Genomic DNA, 14,231 nt, shown 5'->3' with positions numbered 1-14,231 from the left:
TTTTAAGTTTCATTTCTTGAGTCAGATTTTCGAGTATTTTGATAAGTCCTTCTTTGGTATTCAATGGAACATTTTTTATTTCTAGACTCTTATTACGATTCATTCGCATCATATCTTCTATTTTATTTTCAAGTATAATAATTTGTTGATCTTTAATTTTTAGTTTTTGCTCCAAGTTCTCAATCGTCTTTATTAAGTCATCATTCTGCTTTGCAAGAAAAGCAACTGATGACTCAATATTTGTGTTACTAGTTTTTATACCATCTAAAATGGGATAAAGCTTTGTCATTTGTTCATATTTTTTTTTTGCCCATATATCAAATAATTCTAAAACTTCTTCAAAGTCTCAACCTAACCTCGCTCTAACCAACTGAGCTAACCGTTCGAGTTTACCCTCGTTATAAAATCTTGTTTGCTTTGTTCAACTCTCAGGTTGTGACTTCATCTGAACGCCGGAGATCGTGGGTTCGAGTCCCGCATCGTTTATAAAATTTTGTTTTTCAAATTTTATTTGTGTATTAATCCTAGAAGTGAGGGTTATCACTTTAAAAACATAACATATTGTTTAAATACACTTATGTTTAATGTTATCTCTAATTGGTTTTGTTCCAATCAAAAAAATGTGAGCCGTCACGGGACGCCTGGCAGATGTGAAACATCGACATTATTTTGTAAAAGTAATATGCAGAAAAGAACATATTGTGATAGGAACTAAATATGTCATAATGATCAAATAAAATATTACGATTTTTTTCCAGATAACGATGACTATTTATTGAATAAACATTTATTTTCATTAAATACAAAAATTTACGAATTTATTTCAAATCGTGACTACTTAATTCGTTTAATCAGTGACTTCGGTAATAGTTATATTCGATGTTGCCTCTGAGGACGGTATTACTGTGACAAGGCGACGCGTCGCCACGGCATGCGTCGCCACGCCAGAAATCGGTTTTACGTGCGGCTATAGATGTGTCACATCAAAAAAGTTGTAATTATTTGCTGATGATTTATGGTAGCCGATGGGTTTCATGCTTGTTCAAAACTCAAGTTTAACAAAATTGTTGAAGATTATTTATATACACTTTAAGGTAATAATTATATTAGGAAAGGTCGACCTGGGCGTACATGGAACATTCCAAGGTCAGGTCGAGGTAATAACGGGCCAGGTCGATAGTACCACAAGAGAGCAAGGGCCAAAGTTTTGTTGCTAGACGAAGAAGCCAGGCAAGTTTGTATAACCTTGGCATATGTAGATAAAAGATTTAGAGATTTTTTTCTATATATTAGTACGTGTTGGGTTATACACACCTGTTCTTGTTGAGTTGTATCGCGAAGCCGGTCATTGGCTGCATTGCCTTGTTGGTGAACGTCATCTCCATGCGAGGCTGCCCGTTCTGCCGGCTGAATGTGCCCCACACCTCAAGACCTGCACACAAATGTACCTTAAGACCAGGGAGACAAGATAAAGTATTTAAATACGTTCCGGTGATTCCACAACAGTGACATTAATTTATTTTTATGACAGTAAGGGATGAGACGAGTAGAACGTTCAGCTGATGGTAATTGATACTCCCTGCACAATTCAGTGCCGCTCAGGATTCTTGACAAACACAAAATTTCTGACCGGCACTATAACTGCGCTCGTCACCTTGAGACATAAGATGGTAAGTCTCATTTGCCCAGTAATTTCACTAGCTGCGGCGCCCTTCAGTCCGAAACACAGTAATGCTTACACATTACTGCTTCACGGCATAAATAGGCAACGTTGTGGTACCCATAATCTAGCCGGCATCCGGTGCGAAGGAGCCACTGGTAAATTAGCATCATTAAACAAAAAATGTCGTATCTACAACAAACCCTAGGATATATCAGGCCTGTGTTACTGCGCTGTTTAGGTAAGTTCTGTATTCATAAGTACGTAAGAATGAAATCCTTATTGGTAATAAAGGTATTTATATGAATTGATAGTTGTGTGAAATTAACCAAATGTTATCTATATATCAGCCTGCTACTACGATCCAGGAGTTTTCAACGGAATGTCGACGCTCAAATCACACGACAAAATTCAATTTCGTTGTAAGAGTTGGCAATATTACTTGACTTTTGAAGTGATCTTTCGGTTCGGTAGAACTATTACTTATTTTGTGTTTTAAAAACTATTAGGTGATTTCTTGTAAAGACTATTTTGGCAAAAAGGCATTATGAGCACATCATTTCAAAATTGTTTCCTTTAGACACTTTTTAATGTATAAAAATACTACCACCGCTTCGGTAGCAAATGCTGCTCTGAGACAGAAGAACAACTATCCCAAATCTCTTTTTTTTTCACTCTACAAAAACATACATCTGATACGTTATTACTATGCCATTGTTATTGTTACAAAATAATCATGATAGAGTAAGAAACATTGTTCTACAATGAAATGGAAAAATGAAAGTCACCGACTTACTGGAAATTGGGCAATTGATGTGAGACAATGAAAATAAAATGAGAAAAAAGAAAATGGAGCCAGGCAGTGACCGAATGGTATCCAAGGGATGGCAAGCGAAGCCGAGGTAGGCAGTTAACCAGATGTTAACAGCAGGTCCTAACTGGAGGAGAGCCACGCGAGATAGGAAACAATGAAAAACTTTAGAGAAGGCCTATGCTAAGGAGGCACGCCGAAATTAGAGGTATATTGTAAATTTGATTTAAAAATTATTGTATGTACATAGTTTCGGAATAAAATGGCTTATTATTATTAACCATAATCTAGACCCGCCCGATGGTGGGATGATGTTAGATATTCCGCTGTTGCCTAATATGATTTACATAATTAGCATTTTAGTCAAGCGTGTGCTGTCACCTATGCTGAATACTGTTGACAATTATTTAATATGTAATGTAAATCCAATAATCACCTTATTGAAAATGACAGGACAGCAGAAGCTGGTAAATTTTATTCATTTCCTGGGCCTGACGCCAAAAAAAAATAGATTAACGCATTCTTTTACCAGTGGGAGGCTCTTTTGCACAGGATGCCGGCTAGATTATGGGTATCACAACGTTGCCTATTTATGCCGTGAAGCAGTAATGTGTAAGCATTACTGTGTTTCGGTTTGAAGGGTGCCGTAGCTAGTGAAATTACTGGGCAATTGAGACTTAACATCTTATGTCTCAAGGTGACGAGCGCAATTGTAGTGCCGCTCAGAATTTATGGGCTTTTCAAGAATCCTGAGCGGCACTGCATTGTAATGGGCAGGGCGTATCAATTACCATCAGCTGATTTTTATGCTCGTATCGTCCCGTATTTTCATAAAAAAAACTCTCCGGACTGAATTACGGCTATGTGACGTAATAAAACATAAGGTCGAATTTCGATTATTATTTAAGATTACCAAATATATTACATATACGAAATAACATTACAATTATAACTGTTTCTATTTGCATAATACACTTAAATCGATGCACACCTTATGCACAAACAATAAAAAAATTCACCGCGTCTTAATACTTGTAGTATAGAAAGGATTTTTATTTCAGAAGCGTTACATTGCAAATTGTGGCGCATTTCAATTATAACTTTAACAAATTAAATATGACATATAATTAGATAATTGGCAACTATTTAACTTTTTTTTTATTTGATATAAGACTATTATTGCGTATGTTCCGATATGCACTGCGACCACTGTACAATGTGACGTCAATTTAGTATACTGTGCAGCCGTTCCTTTATAGCCAGTTATACTGGTTACTATTTAAAATAGAACGCAGTCCCGTATACTGTCAGCCGCATTTTTTGACGCAGTATTCAAATGAGTGTATTAGAGTTTTCTAGTTCATTAAAAAATAACTGTTGTACAATTAAAAATATTTGGGATTAAACTGTAGGTATTGTTTATAAAACGTTAGGCACTCGAGTGGTTTTGTCTGATCACGTGATCAAAGTACTGCGAGTATCTCGAAAACGCCAGTGCTCACAGTAGAATATGGCGGCGATTTATGACGTCATATATTTCCCTAGGATACTGCGGCATTATACTGGCAGTCCATAACGGAACGAATTTTTCTACAGTGATAGCACTGTGCAGTGCTCGCAGTACATATCGGCACATCCATAATATTGATATTCAAACTGTACTTTTCAGGAGACATTTGAAAGATAGAGGTTAATGACGTTCCTATTTTTATTTGAAGCGCGTAGTATGCAACTTTGCTTTCGCGTAAATTCCATTAAATTATGAAGTCTATTGAGCACCCTATAGCCCAGTGGTTAGTGACCTTGCCTACTGAGCTAGAGCTCCTGTGTTCGAATCCCCGTAGGTGCAAACATTTATATGATGAATATGAATGTTTGTTTCCCAGTCATGGATGTTTATTTGTATTTCTGTTTGTTTACGTAAGTACATTGTATTAAATATATCGCTGTGTTCAAACCATAGTACAACAAGCTATGTCTAGTTTTTGGCAAGAGTGTATCAATATTATATTATACACTTTTGACTTCTGACCGCTGTAACAAACGAACGTTCAGTGTGCAATTGAAAGGGATTATTAAATTTTTTTTTTCTCTATTATATCTGCAATCAGTCCCCAAACTATGAGCAGATGTGTAGATGTCTAGAATTTTGTCGGAAGAGGGGTCCATCGACCTTTCTTCCAATTAATTTAAGTCCAATTCGACTATGCTACTTCGCTTGAGTCTTTTTGGATGCTTTAAAGTTGGTAACTCCACTGCCAATGGGTTTGGGTGATTTGCTAGGCGATCTTTGTAATTTGAAGAATATTGTTTAATTTCTTCCTTTATTGTTTTAAAGGAGACTGATACTTTTGGGCCTGATGGTTAACAAGTTGAAATATACTTAAAAAAAAGAGTATTTTTTTCTGATGTGAAATACAAAAAACTAGCTCAATTTGCAATATACAAACCGAAAAAATATTAAAATAAAGAAAATCGCTTAAAATCTAATCGAGTGAATATTTAATCGATTGAAATAATATTAAGATCCAGTTGTTTTATTTAAATATTATTAATGAGGTGTACAGTTTATGTGCAAATGACCATATTATGAATAAAATATATTATTTTCTCAGGAAAAAACAGAACTGAACAATTATTTTATAATCAATAAATCGATTTACATAAAAATACTCGATAGTGAAACGATAGTGAAATCCATGTTCCTCAACGCTAACTTCATTTTGACAATGACAGTCTGACAGATCATTTCTTTTCTTCATCATTGTCAATTCGTTTCTTTTTGTATTCGTTAAGTTACCGACTTGTTAACTACCTACCCAACCTCATTTTTATATCTTTGATTACTCAGCTCCTAGATTGACAAATCTTGCAAAATGTTCTATTACGGATTATTTAAATGGTCCTACTTTCATCTTGTTAATACCTGGGCCCAGGAATGTATGAAAGCGTTTCAATCTCCTTTAAGTTCTTCATGAAGTTCATTTGTTTTTTAGGAACCATGGGGAATTCGATGGATTTCTATGGATGCCATTTTGGGCTCTCTGTATTATTGCAATGTTGGAGTTGCATGCTGATCCCCAGAGCTGGATACCGTAAGTCCAGATTGGCTTTAGGACTACCTTGTGTATAAGGAGTAGTATGCTACAGCCAACCAGCTGCTCTGCCCAATGTTAAGCTGTTACCTTTCCCCTTGTCAGCAGGCAGCCAGCACTGCTTGGGCGGCGTGAAGCAGGCGGGAGGTGCCGACACACCAAAGATGTCTCCCAACAGGCCGGCTGTTCCGCCCACCGGCGGCACTGCTCCCGCTCCGCTTGACTCTCCTCCGCCGAGCTATACAACATATTATTAAATTAGTAACCACAATTTATTGTATTTTGATTTTATAATGGTCTGGCGACGTTAGTAAAACAGAAGAATTCTAAGGCAAGGAATTGAATCATATATCGTCAGGCGTTAGCTTCGAAGACTCTTTCTGGATGCCTTAAAAATACAATGCAAATCGCCATAAATATGGTAAATGTTATCAAAAGCAGCGCTTTAAATACTAAAAAAACAGTAAAAACTGTGCACTGAAATGGAGACTATGCGGCGCTTCTCTTTCACACAGATGTTAGGCGGCTATCGAAGGGTAATATGTTGGGAAGATTGTATGAGCTCAGGGGCAGAGGTTGAGATTTCTCTAGCTGACAAACAACAAAATGAATGAGTTGCTAAAACAGTTTTCTGATCGAACATTTCAGATAAATTTGGCTTATGTTGTTGATACTTTCACACACTTAAATAAATTAAACTTACAATTACAAGGTTCCGGAAATATCAGAAGATGTTGCAAATGTATTTTTATTTGAAGATAAACTTCGCGCCTTTATTTGCAAACTTCAGTAATGGTTAGGCAAAATTGGGGAGATCCATTTATTGTTCAACGTTTGCGACATTAAAAGTGCTTATGGATGATGTAAAGTAAAAAAACAAACAAACATGGCAAAAATATAAGAACACATTAAGAGCCATCATTCAATTGTTACTTCCCAGAATATTCCAATACAGAAGCTAAAGTTGATCGAAAGCTGATTCGCAACCCTTTTACTATGTATGCTGGTGACTAAGTGCTAAGAAAAGGTTGGGAAGGTTCTAGACGTTTAAATGATCCTAAGCATTCGGCAGATATAGGTACTTAAAAAATATCATTGTTCGCAAAATAATGACAAAATAATTAATGATGAAATTGTGGGTATGAGTTCGTGTTGTACAATCAGTATACTCACGAGCACGTCGAGTCCTCCCGCAAGCAGGTCCAGATTGGAAGCGGGGGCGACGGGCGCAGCGGGGGCGGGGGCGGGGGGCGCACCAATATCCATAGACAAGAGGTCGCCGATGATAGACTCCTAATACACATAAATACATTAAAACACAGATAAGGTTAAGTTTATACTAATATTTTTATGAAGGAACGCACTGGTCACCTGTTGTCAAGTGATCACCACTTCCCTCCATAGTTTGGTTGGAAGTGGAAGAGAATTTCTCGAAAATCGCACTTTAGAGGTCAATATTTATAGTATATGAGGACAAACGAGCATACGATCACCACCGTCACACCACAGAAAAGTTGCCGACATTCTAATAAGGTGTAGATACCCTTTTTGAAGGCACCCATATCGTATCAACATTGAAACTTCGCGCAAGGAAGTTTTGAGTACATTGAAATTTTAAAATTTAAAATAATTTGCCTCATATCGATCGCCCAAATGAGTAATATCATTTGTTGAATTCTTATACTACATTTGGAAAGGGCCTTTGCATTGATGATATGACAACTGAGCCGAAATAGACTCGGTTTATTTCACACAAATTTTCGGTCATAAAAGTTGTTTCAAAATAGTCTAGTGTTTTTAATTTCTGTTTTGTATTGCTATTGCTTTATTTTTTGATTAGCTTTAAATATTTTTAATAAAAAGCCATAAATACTTGAAATAGCTCTCTGCTATAAATTTGTAGATTATAACTTTAAATGAAATTTTTCTTATAGGTCCAAGGGTGGGTTATACGCTCACTGACATACACACACGCACGCACACACACACACACACACAAACAGTTTGTCCTTTGTTTATCATTGTCAGTAAAAACGTAAGCTTCGTAGGTTTAACATACGTATCATTTTTACGCCCCAGAAATGTCGCCATGGGTACCTTCAAAAATAAGCACGTACACCTTCCTTACAGGCCGGCAGCGCTCCTCTGATTCCCCTGGTGTTGTAAGAGAATGTGAGCGGCGGTGATCACTTGACATTAGGTGACCGTTTGCTCGTTTATCTTCCTTTTATTTTTTTTATTTACATACTTAAAAAAAGTGCCAGCAACTTGTTATAACTGTTGAGGTGTAGAATTCAGTTCAGTAAGAACGATCTTACCTGATTAGGTATTACAGTTGGCGGCGGTTGTGGGTCTTCACCAGAGCGCGGCGGCAACGACTTGCGAACGCCGGCGCCGCGACCTGGTCACATTAAGCAGTTTTTATATGTTAAAATTGCATCTATTTAGCCCTCGGACAATCAATCATAAATTACTGCAATCTAGCCTGGGGAGGTACAAATTCCACCAATTGGCAAGAGCGCAAAGAGCTGTGTTAAAAGTCGCTTTGAGGAAACCGATTAGATACCCAACGAATGATTTGTACAGCGACGCTCAGGTGCTCAGCGTTCGAAAGCTTTACCTGATAAGAGTGGCGATGGATGTCCACAAAACAGCTCTGAACTCAAAAGAGTACAATACATTGCTTAAAAACCGAGTTTACAAATTGCATGTTACTACTGTTACTACTGTCAAAGCTGCATTTGCATGTCGCGTTCCAACCTTTTTGTACCCCCGGATTTATAATAAACTGGTCCAGCTAGGTAAATTTAAAGAACACTCCATCTTCAAGGCTAAAGAGCTTCTATCAAAATATTTAATACAACTATCCTATATGGAAACTGAAAATCTTCTTAAGGTACAATCCTAAAAAATACACATATACACAATACACACATTTTCACCTAGATATACACACAATTAATACTTGTATAGTTATTACTGTTAGTTTAGTTCTTTATATGATTAGTTAAATTTTAGTAATAAGCTTGTTGTCACTAGCCGCAAGAATATCTTTATTTTCTGTTAATTCTACTATTTCCCCAACGAGACAGGCAACGCCTAGTGTGGGGGTCAGTATAAAATGTTAATTTGTACATGTAAAGTGCGAAATAAATGATTTTGTATTTGTTTTTTTTGTACAAGGGAAATGGTTCAACTGATTGAAGTAATGCAAGATGTCAACATACTAATCTGTTGCCGGTCAAAACAAACCATTGAATTATAAAGAACAGTAATAAGTTTAGTAGTTAATCGTTTTTAAGTTTATTTGTATTCAGGCGAGGTGTCGCCCTTGAGGTTCATGTGTCAGAAAAGATCAGCATTACAACACACTTGTGTTAAAACACATGCTGAGTGGCTCCTTTTTAATACACCACATGTTTTTATTTTTTTAATTTGCTTCATTTAATTGTGTGTCTTGAAATAAATGTTTTTCTTTCTTCTTTCTTAATTATTAATGTCTGTGTGTGGGTAAACTCTTAGCGTTAAGATTTGTTATATTTTATATTTTGGTATGCGGTGATTGTTGTGAGTAGAGGTCGACTAATGTGAAATAAATGTTTTTATTTCTTCTTTCTTAATTATTAATGTCTGTGTGTGGGTAAACTCTTAGCGTTAAGATTTGTAATATTTTATATTTTGGTATGTGGTGATTGTTATGAGTAGAGGTCGACTAATGTAACTAGTACACAAGGAAATCATAACATTTAAGTAATTTTCTTGTATCACTCTACATACATCATATAAAATACTATGTAAAATGCTGAAACTGATAATATAGATAAAAAAAAGTGACAATTAGTTTCATGTCACTTCGTCTCATTTTAATGAGTTTCTTATTCTTACAGTGAACTGTGAAACTTATAAATTTGATAGACTATAAGCTGTAACAGATCTAAGTCAGATATGTTTATTTAAGTACAGAAAAGTTAATTAAACTTTTTAAATCCACCATTGATCTGTACAGCTGCTATATATGCTAATTTAATGCAGGAACTCTTGGCAAAACTTACCACAGTACGTACACTACGCACTGCCCCTCGATCTTATACTAAAAGATAGAATGTACTAAAACCCCCCTACATTTAAAACCAGCCCCAACATTACAAGTAACTGTTTGCGAAGTAGGTAAATCCACTTGTACCCACCTTCAACAAACGCAGTTGGCGGTTTGTGGTAGACGGAAGCCAGCGAGCTAATGTGGCAGATGAGCTCGTCCAGCAGAGTCGGCTCCAGCAAGTCTGTCTCTTCAGAAATGAGTGGCTTGTCAGCGAGAACCACTTCTTTGGCAGCGGCCGGGTCCGTGGATAAAAGGCGCCAGTATATAAAACCGCGGTCTCTATTTTGTACATAAAGAGTGCATGTTTTAAATATGAGTCATTTTTTTTAATAAAATATTATTATTGAAGTAACTTATTAATAACTGATAAGTTACTTCAGAATTAAGCCTAAAGTATTGATTACTTTGATGATTTTTTTTAAAGTGTAGTAATTTCACACAGCTCGACGGCCGTTGAGGCAGTAAAGTCCTCGAATTGCGACCACGTGCCGGAAGACGTAGTGTTGGTAGGCCCCCACAAGATGTACCGACGATCTGGTCGCCGGAAAACGTTGGTTGAGGGTAACGTTGGTTCATGGCGAAATACAATATTTGAAAAGCGACGCCCTTACATCACTAATACGTCTAGATAGACTATGACAGCTGTGAAAGCGTCGAAAAAAATTGAGATTAGGCAGCTCAGATTATGAGACGTCGTTATTGTGGACTAAAGGGCGAGCTAAGCTTAAGCTTATACGATAGATTCGACTTAACTCACTAGATAAGTCTGAGCTAAGTCTAAGCTACGCTCTACAAATCTCAGCCTCAGTCTTCGTATTCGAGCTATTGAGGCTCAGATATGTCCTCCCACATCGGACATATATATACATATATATCAGGTGAAGAACCTAGATTAGAGAGCTGGCATAAAAGGATTTATTTATTTAAAAGACAGCCAGTAGTTGTTACATTCTAATACGCTTAAATATATTGAATATAAACAAAATTATTATTATTACTTGAAATCAGTGAAGTACCTGACATCCACAGTTCATCTGTTTGTAAATGGAAATCTAGTTTATATAAATTCCTTAATTAGTTTTTTTTTAAATCTTAATATTATTACCATAATTATTCACTTCTATTTGTCCAAATATATATTTTCTCTGCCTTTTTTTTATAATACTACATTACCTAAAGCTAGTTTTAAAATCGCTATTATTGTTGTATTTTCATAGTTATTAATTTATGCTAAACATGCTGAGTACACACCCTCGTGGAGTTGCAGCCTATCTTGTATTTAGCTGATAGTTTTTTTTGTTTATTATGCATTTGTTGTTATTCTGTTGTGTGTACCTATTACATAAATAAATAAATAAAAATATGAGTTCAATGTACAACAAATTAAAGTGTCACAACATGCACAGTCTTTACTTTCGTGACACAATAATATAAAATAAAAAAAATACAAAATCAAGATACATGCGATTTTGAAAAGAAAAAAAAAAGAAGAAGAACATAAGTCATTTGGCGCCTAATAATGTCGTAACATATTTTTTAAACGCAGGTAGCGAATCTTTAAAATATCTACCTCACCACAGATGGAGTTATAAAGTAAAGGGTTGTCGTGAATGGGAGGAATTGGGAAGGTATACCAAGATTGTGGAAAATGGAAAGTTAGGCTATTACCCATATGGGATATAGTCAGGTTTGTATGTATAATGATTTAATATCTGGATTGATTCGAACCGGGGTCTGCTGCTTTCCGGATCACCCAATGTGCCATCTGAGCTATTCTAGTCTTGTATATAGTGGCGAAATTTACCTTTATATTCTAATGTTATTGTAGCTGTTTCTCGTTAAAACACGGATAAAACTACATTTTATTAATTAAAAGCTGGGGGCCTACTCCTAAAATCGATATTCGATATATCGTTGCATTAGTCGCGTCAAATCCTACTCTTAGTTACATCGTATTCAATGTCTAAACGATGATTGAACGAACGAAACATTTTTCGATATTATCGGTACTAACCCTATTCTTAGTCGAAAATGTCTGAGACGAATATTCTAATTTAATAAATAATCAAACGTCACTTTTACGATAATCTCAACGACACCTTCTAGGCTGTCGTTGTTATTATCGTTTCAAGTTGTATATATATATTTGCCATACAATATACATACTTAATAAATATTATTAAAATAATTATATGTGATTTACTATTTGAATAGGAATTTTTTTACAACCAAGAAATTAAAGTCATTATGTTGATCGTTTATGCGTAGAAAGTAATGCAAATGGCCGCCTGAGAAATAGGCAGTCGACGAGAAGAGTTGAGTTACTTTCTTTTACCTTTTATTTTCCGCAAGTTTTGTATTACTTATTCAATTTTAAATGGTTATATTATATTCATTACATAATTTTTGAATATTTACATTTTGTGTAAATGATACTAAATTGGTGATGGAGTCTGGCATGGTCCTTAACGCCTAAGCTATGTTTTGACTTTTGACACATATCAGCGACATAGCACTGATAATATATAGTTTTTCAAGGTTTGCGCATAATTCATTCACTCTAAGATCGTAAAAAAATCAAAATATTAGTCTATGGGTACGATGTTGTTACGATAAACGATATGGGAATACGAACATTTGTTAGAGTACGGTAGGTGCGATATATTCGGAGTATTATCGTATCGTTCCGAATATATCGTTGTCGATTTTGCGAGTAGACCTCCTAGCTAGATCGATTTATCGCCCCCGAAAACCCCTGTATACAAAATTTTATGAAATATATATATTATATATTTCTATATATATTTACAAGAATTGCTCGTTTGAAGATATAAGATTTGCACGTATTACCTAAGGTCTGGGTTGTCAGAGTCCTGTGTAGCCAAGCTGAGCACATGTTGCACGAGAGCCTGAGTGTCCGCTGGCCGCTTCAGGAACAACTTTACAACTGCAGTAAGCAATTGTAATTGTACCTGAAATGAAATTAACCAAAACTTTAGTAGAAAGACACTAATTTATATTGTAATAATAATTGTGTACAATCAAAATGAAAAACATATGATATGAGACCAAATATTATGCATTATCCATATTATTATAATTATAATTTAAAAATACCTTTATTTTTAGGTAGATTAATAAGAAAACATACAAAGTTTAATATTATTAGGTTTTTCATATTGTAATTATTATTATTACACAGTAACCTGATGGTAAGATGCACTGTTCATCTAAAGCTGGGTCCACACTTATATCATTCCTGTGTATCTATGCCTCGCTAGTTTTCTCCATATTCAGTTATGGGGCGGAGACCTGGACAAAGGCCGACAGAGACCGAATAGACGCCTTTGAAATGTGGCGCTGGAGAAATATGCTACTGATTCCATGGACCGTCTCTCGCACCAACGTGTCTATTCTAAGAGTACTTAACGTCAAAACTAGACTTTCCACAATATGCCTTCGTAGGATGCTGGAACTCTTCGGACATATTGCTCGTAAAGAGGGTCATAATCTTGAACAGCTGATGGTGACAGGCAGGGTAGATGGCAGGCGACCCAAGAGGACGCAGTCCCACGAGATGGTCGGACCAAATACGATCTTCTCTGAACATCAACTTCCATGATGCCCTTCATAAGGCTAAGGATCGCAGCAGATGGAGGGGAATCGTACGGGAGAAACTGACGCAGCGGGGGAGTCACGACCCTCAGTAATGAGGAAAACGACGCGAGGAGAAGGATCCCTATTGTAACAGACCTCCGATGCGAGCATTGACGTGTATCAATTTCGTTAGTGTGAACGCCAACTGATATGCGATCATTTTACACGCCCTACCTTGATACACCCCGATCTGTATGCATCCCGGATGGATCTGATACATGTCGTTTTGTATTTAATAGATAATTAGTTAATAATTTTTCTTTGATAAGTGTATCATGATTGGCAGAATGAAATACCATTTTTACCTAAGTTGAGATACGATTTGGTCAAAATGGGCGTCTACACTAAAATTTCATTCGGTAGAGCACATTTTAAACGGAAACCAAATAGTGCTTGCAGGATGCAGATTCACAGTGAGGAGGAGAGGAGAAAGTGGCGCCACTGTCTTACCCCTACGACCGGTATCCAAAGACGCTTCTATCCTACAACATGTAAGAAATATACAATCAAAATATCATTTACCTGAGCATTTTCATCGTGAAATCCTTCCAGGAATGAGTCCAATAATTCGTCAGCATTGTCTATTCGCTCTGCGTACTCTCCCACGATCCATACCTGTAATATTTTTATGACTTTATGCCAAGAAAATTGAAAGTTTTACAATCTATTGTGCTGCATTAGCAGCATCTCGGTAATAAAAAAAACGCTTTATTAACAAGCCCAAAAAAAATGTATAAGGAGACATACTATTATAGCAACATACATTCCACTTTATTATAATTGAAACAGAGAACAGACATTGCAATTTTTTCTTGTTTTTCAGTTTTAAAACAGCACAAGAAGTGCTAAAAATTAAGACTCGACTTCTTATTATTCTGTAGAGGATATAAGACCGATGTTATGAAAATA

General features: G+C 36.0%; 1 protein-coding gene across 3 annotated transcripts in view; it reads right to left on the bottom strand.

Annotated features, from left to right (window-relative positions):
- Window positions 1-14,231, bottom strand: part of LOC126967074 (AP-1 complex subunit beta-1) — a 37,391-nt gene that overhangs the window by 12,465 nt on the left and 10,695 nt on the right. For all 3 annotated transcript variants that reach the window (XM_050811452.1, XM_050811451.1, XM_050811450.1), the window contains 7 exons: window positions 13,845-13,937; window positions 12,516-12,637; window positions 9,754-9,944; window positions 7,885-7,967; window positions 6,740-6,859; window positions 5,657-5,804; window positions 1,315-1,432 (listed from right to left, as the gene is read on the bottom strand). In XM_050811452.1, coding sequence (XP_050667409.1) covers window positions 1,315-1,432; window positions 5,657-5,804; window positions 6,740-6,859; window positions 7,885-7,967; window positions 9,754-9,944; window positions 12,516-12,637; window positions 13,845-13,937 — 875 coding nt within the window. The remainder of the gene's footprint in view (window positions 1-1,314; window positions 1,433-5,656; window positions 5,805-6,739; window positions 6,860-7,884; window positions 7,968-9,753; window positions 9,945-12,515; window positions 12,638-13,844; window positions 13,938-14,231) is intronic.

Source organism: Leptidea sinapis, chromosome 12 (assembly GCF_905404315.1).
Source record: "Leptidea sinapis chromosome 12, ilLepSina1.1, whole genome shotgun sequence".
NCBI lineage: Eukaryota > Metazoa > Arthropoda > Insecta > Lepidoptera > Pieridae > Leptidea > Leptidea sinapis.
This window is presented reverse-complemented; position numbering and strand designations above follow the sequence as displayed.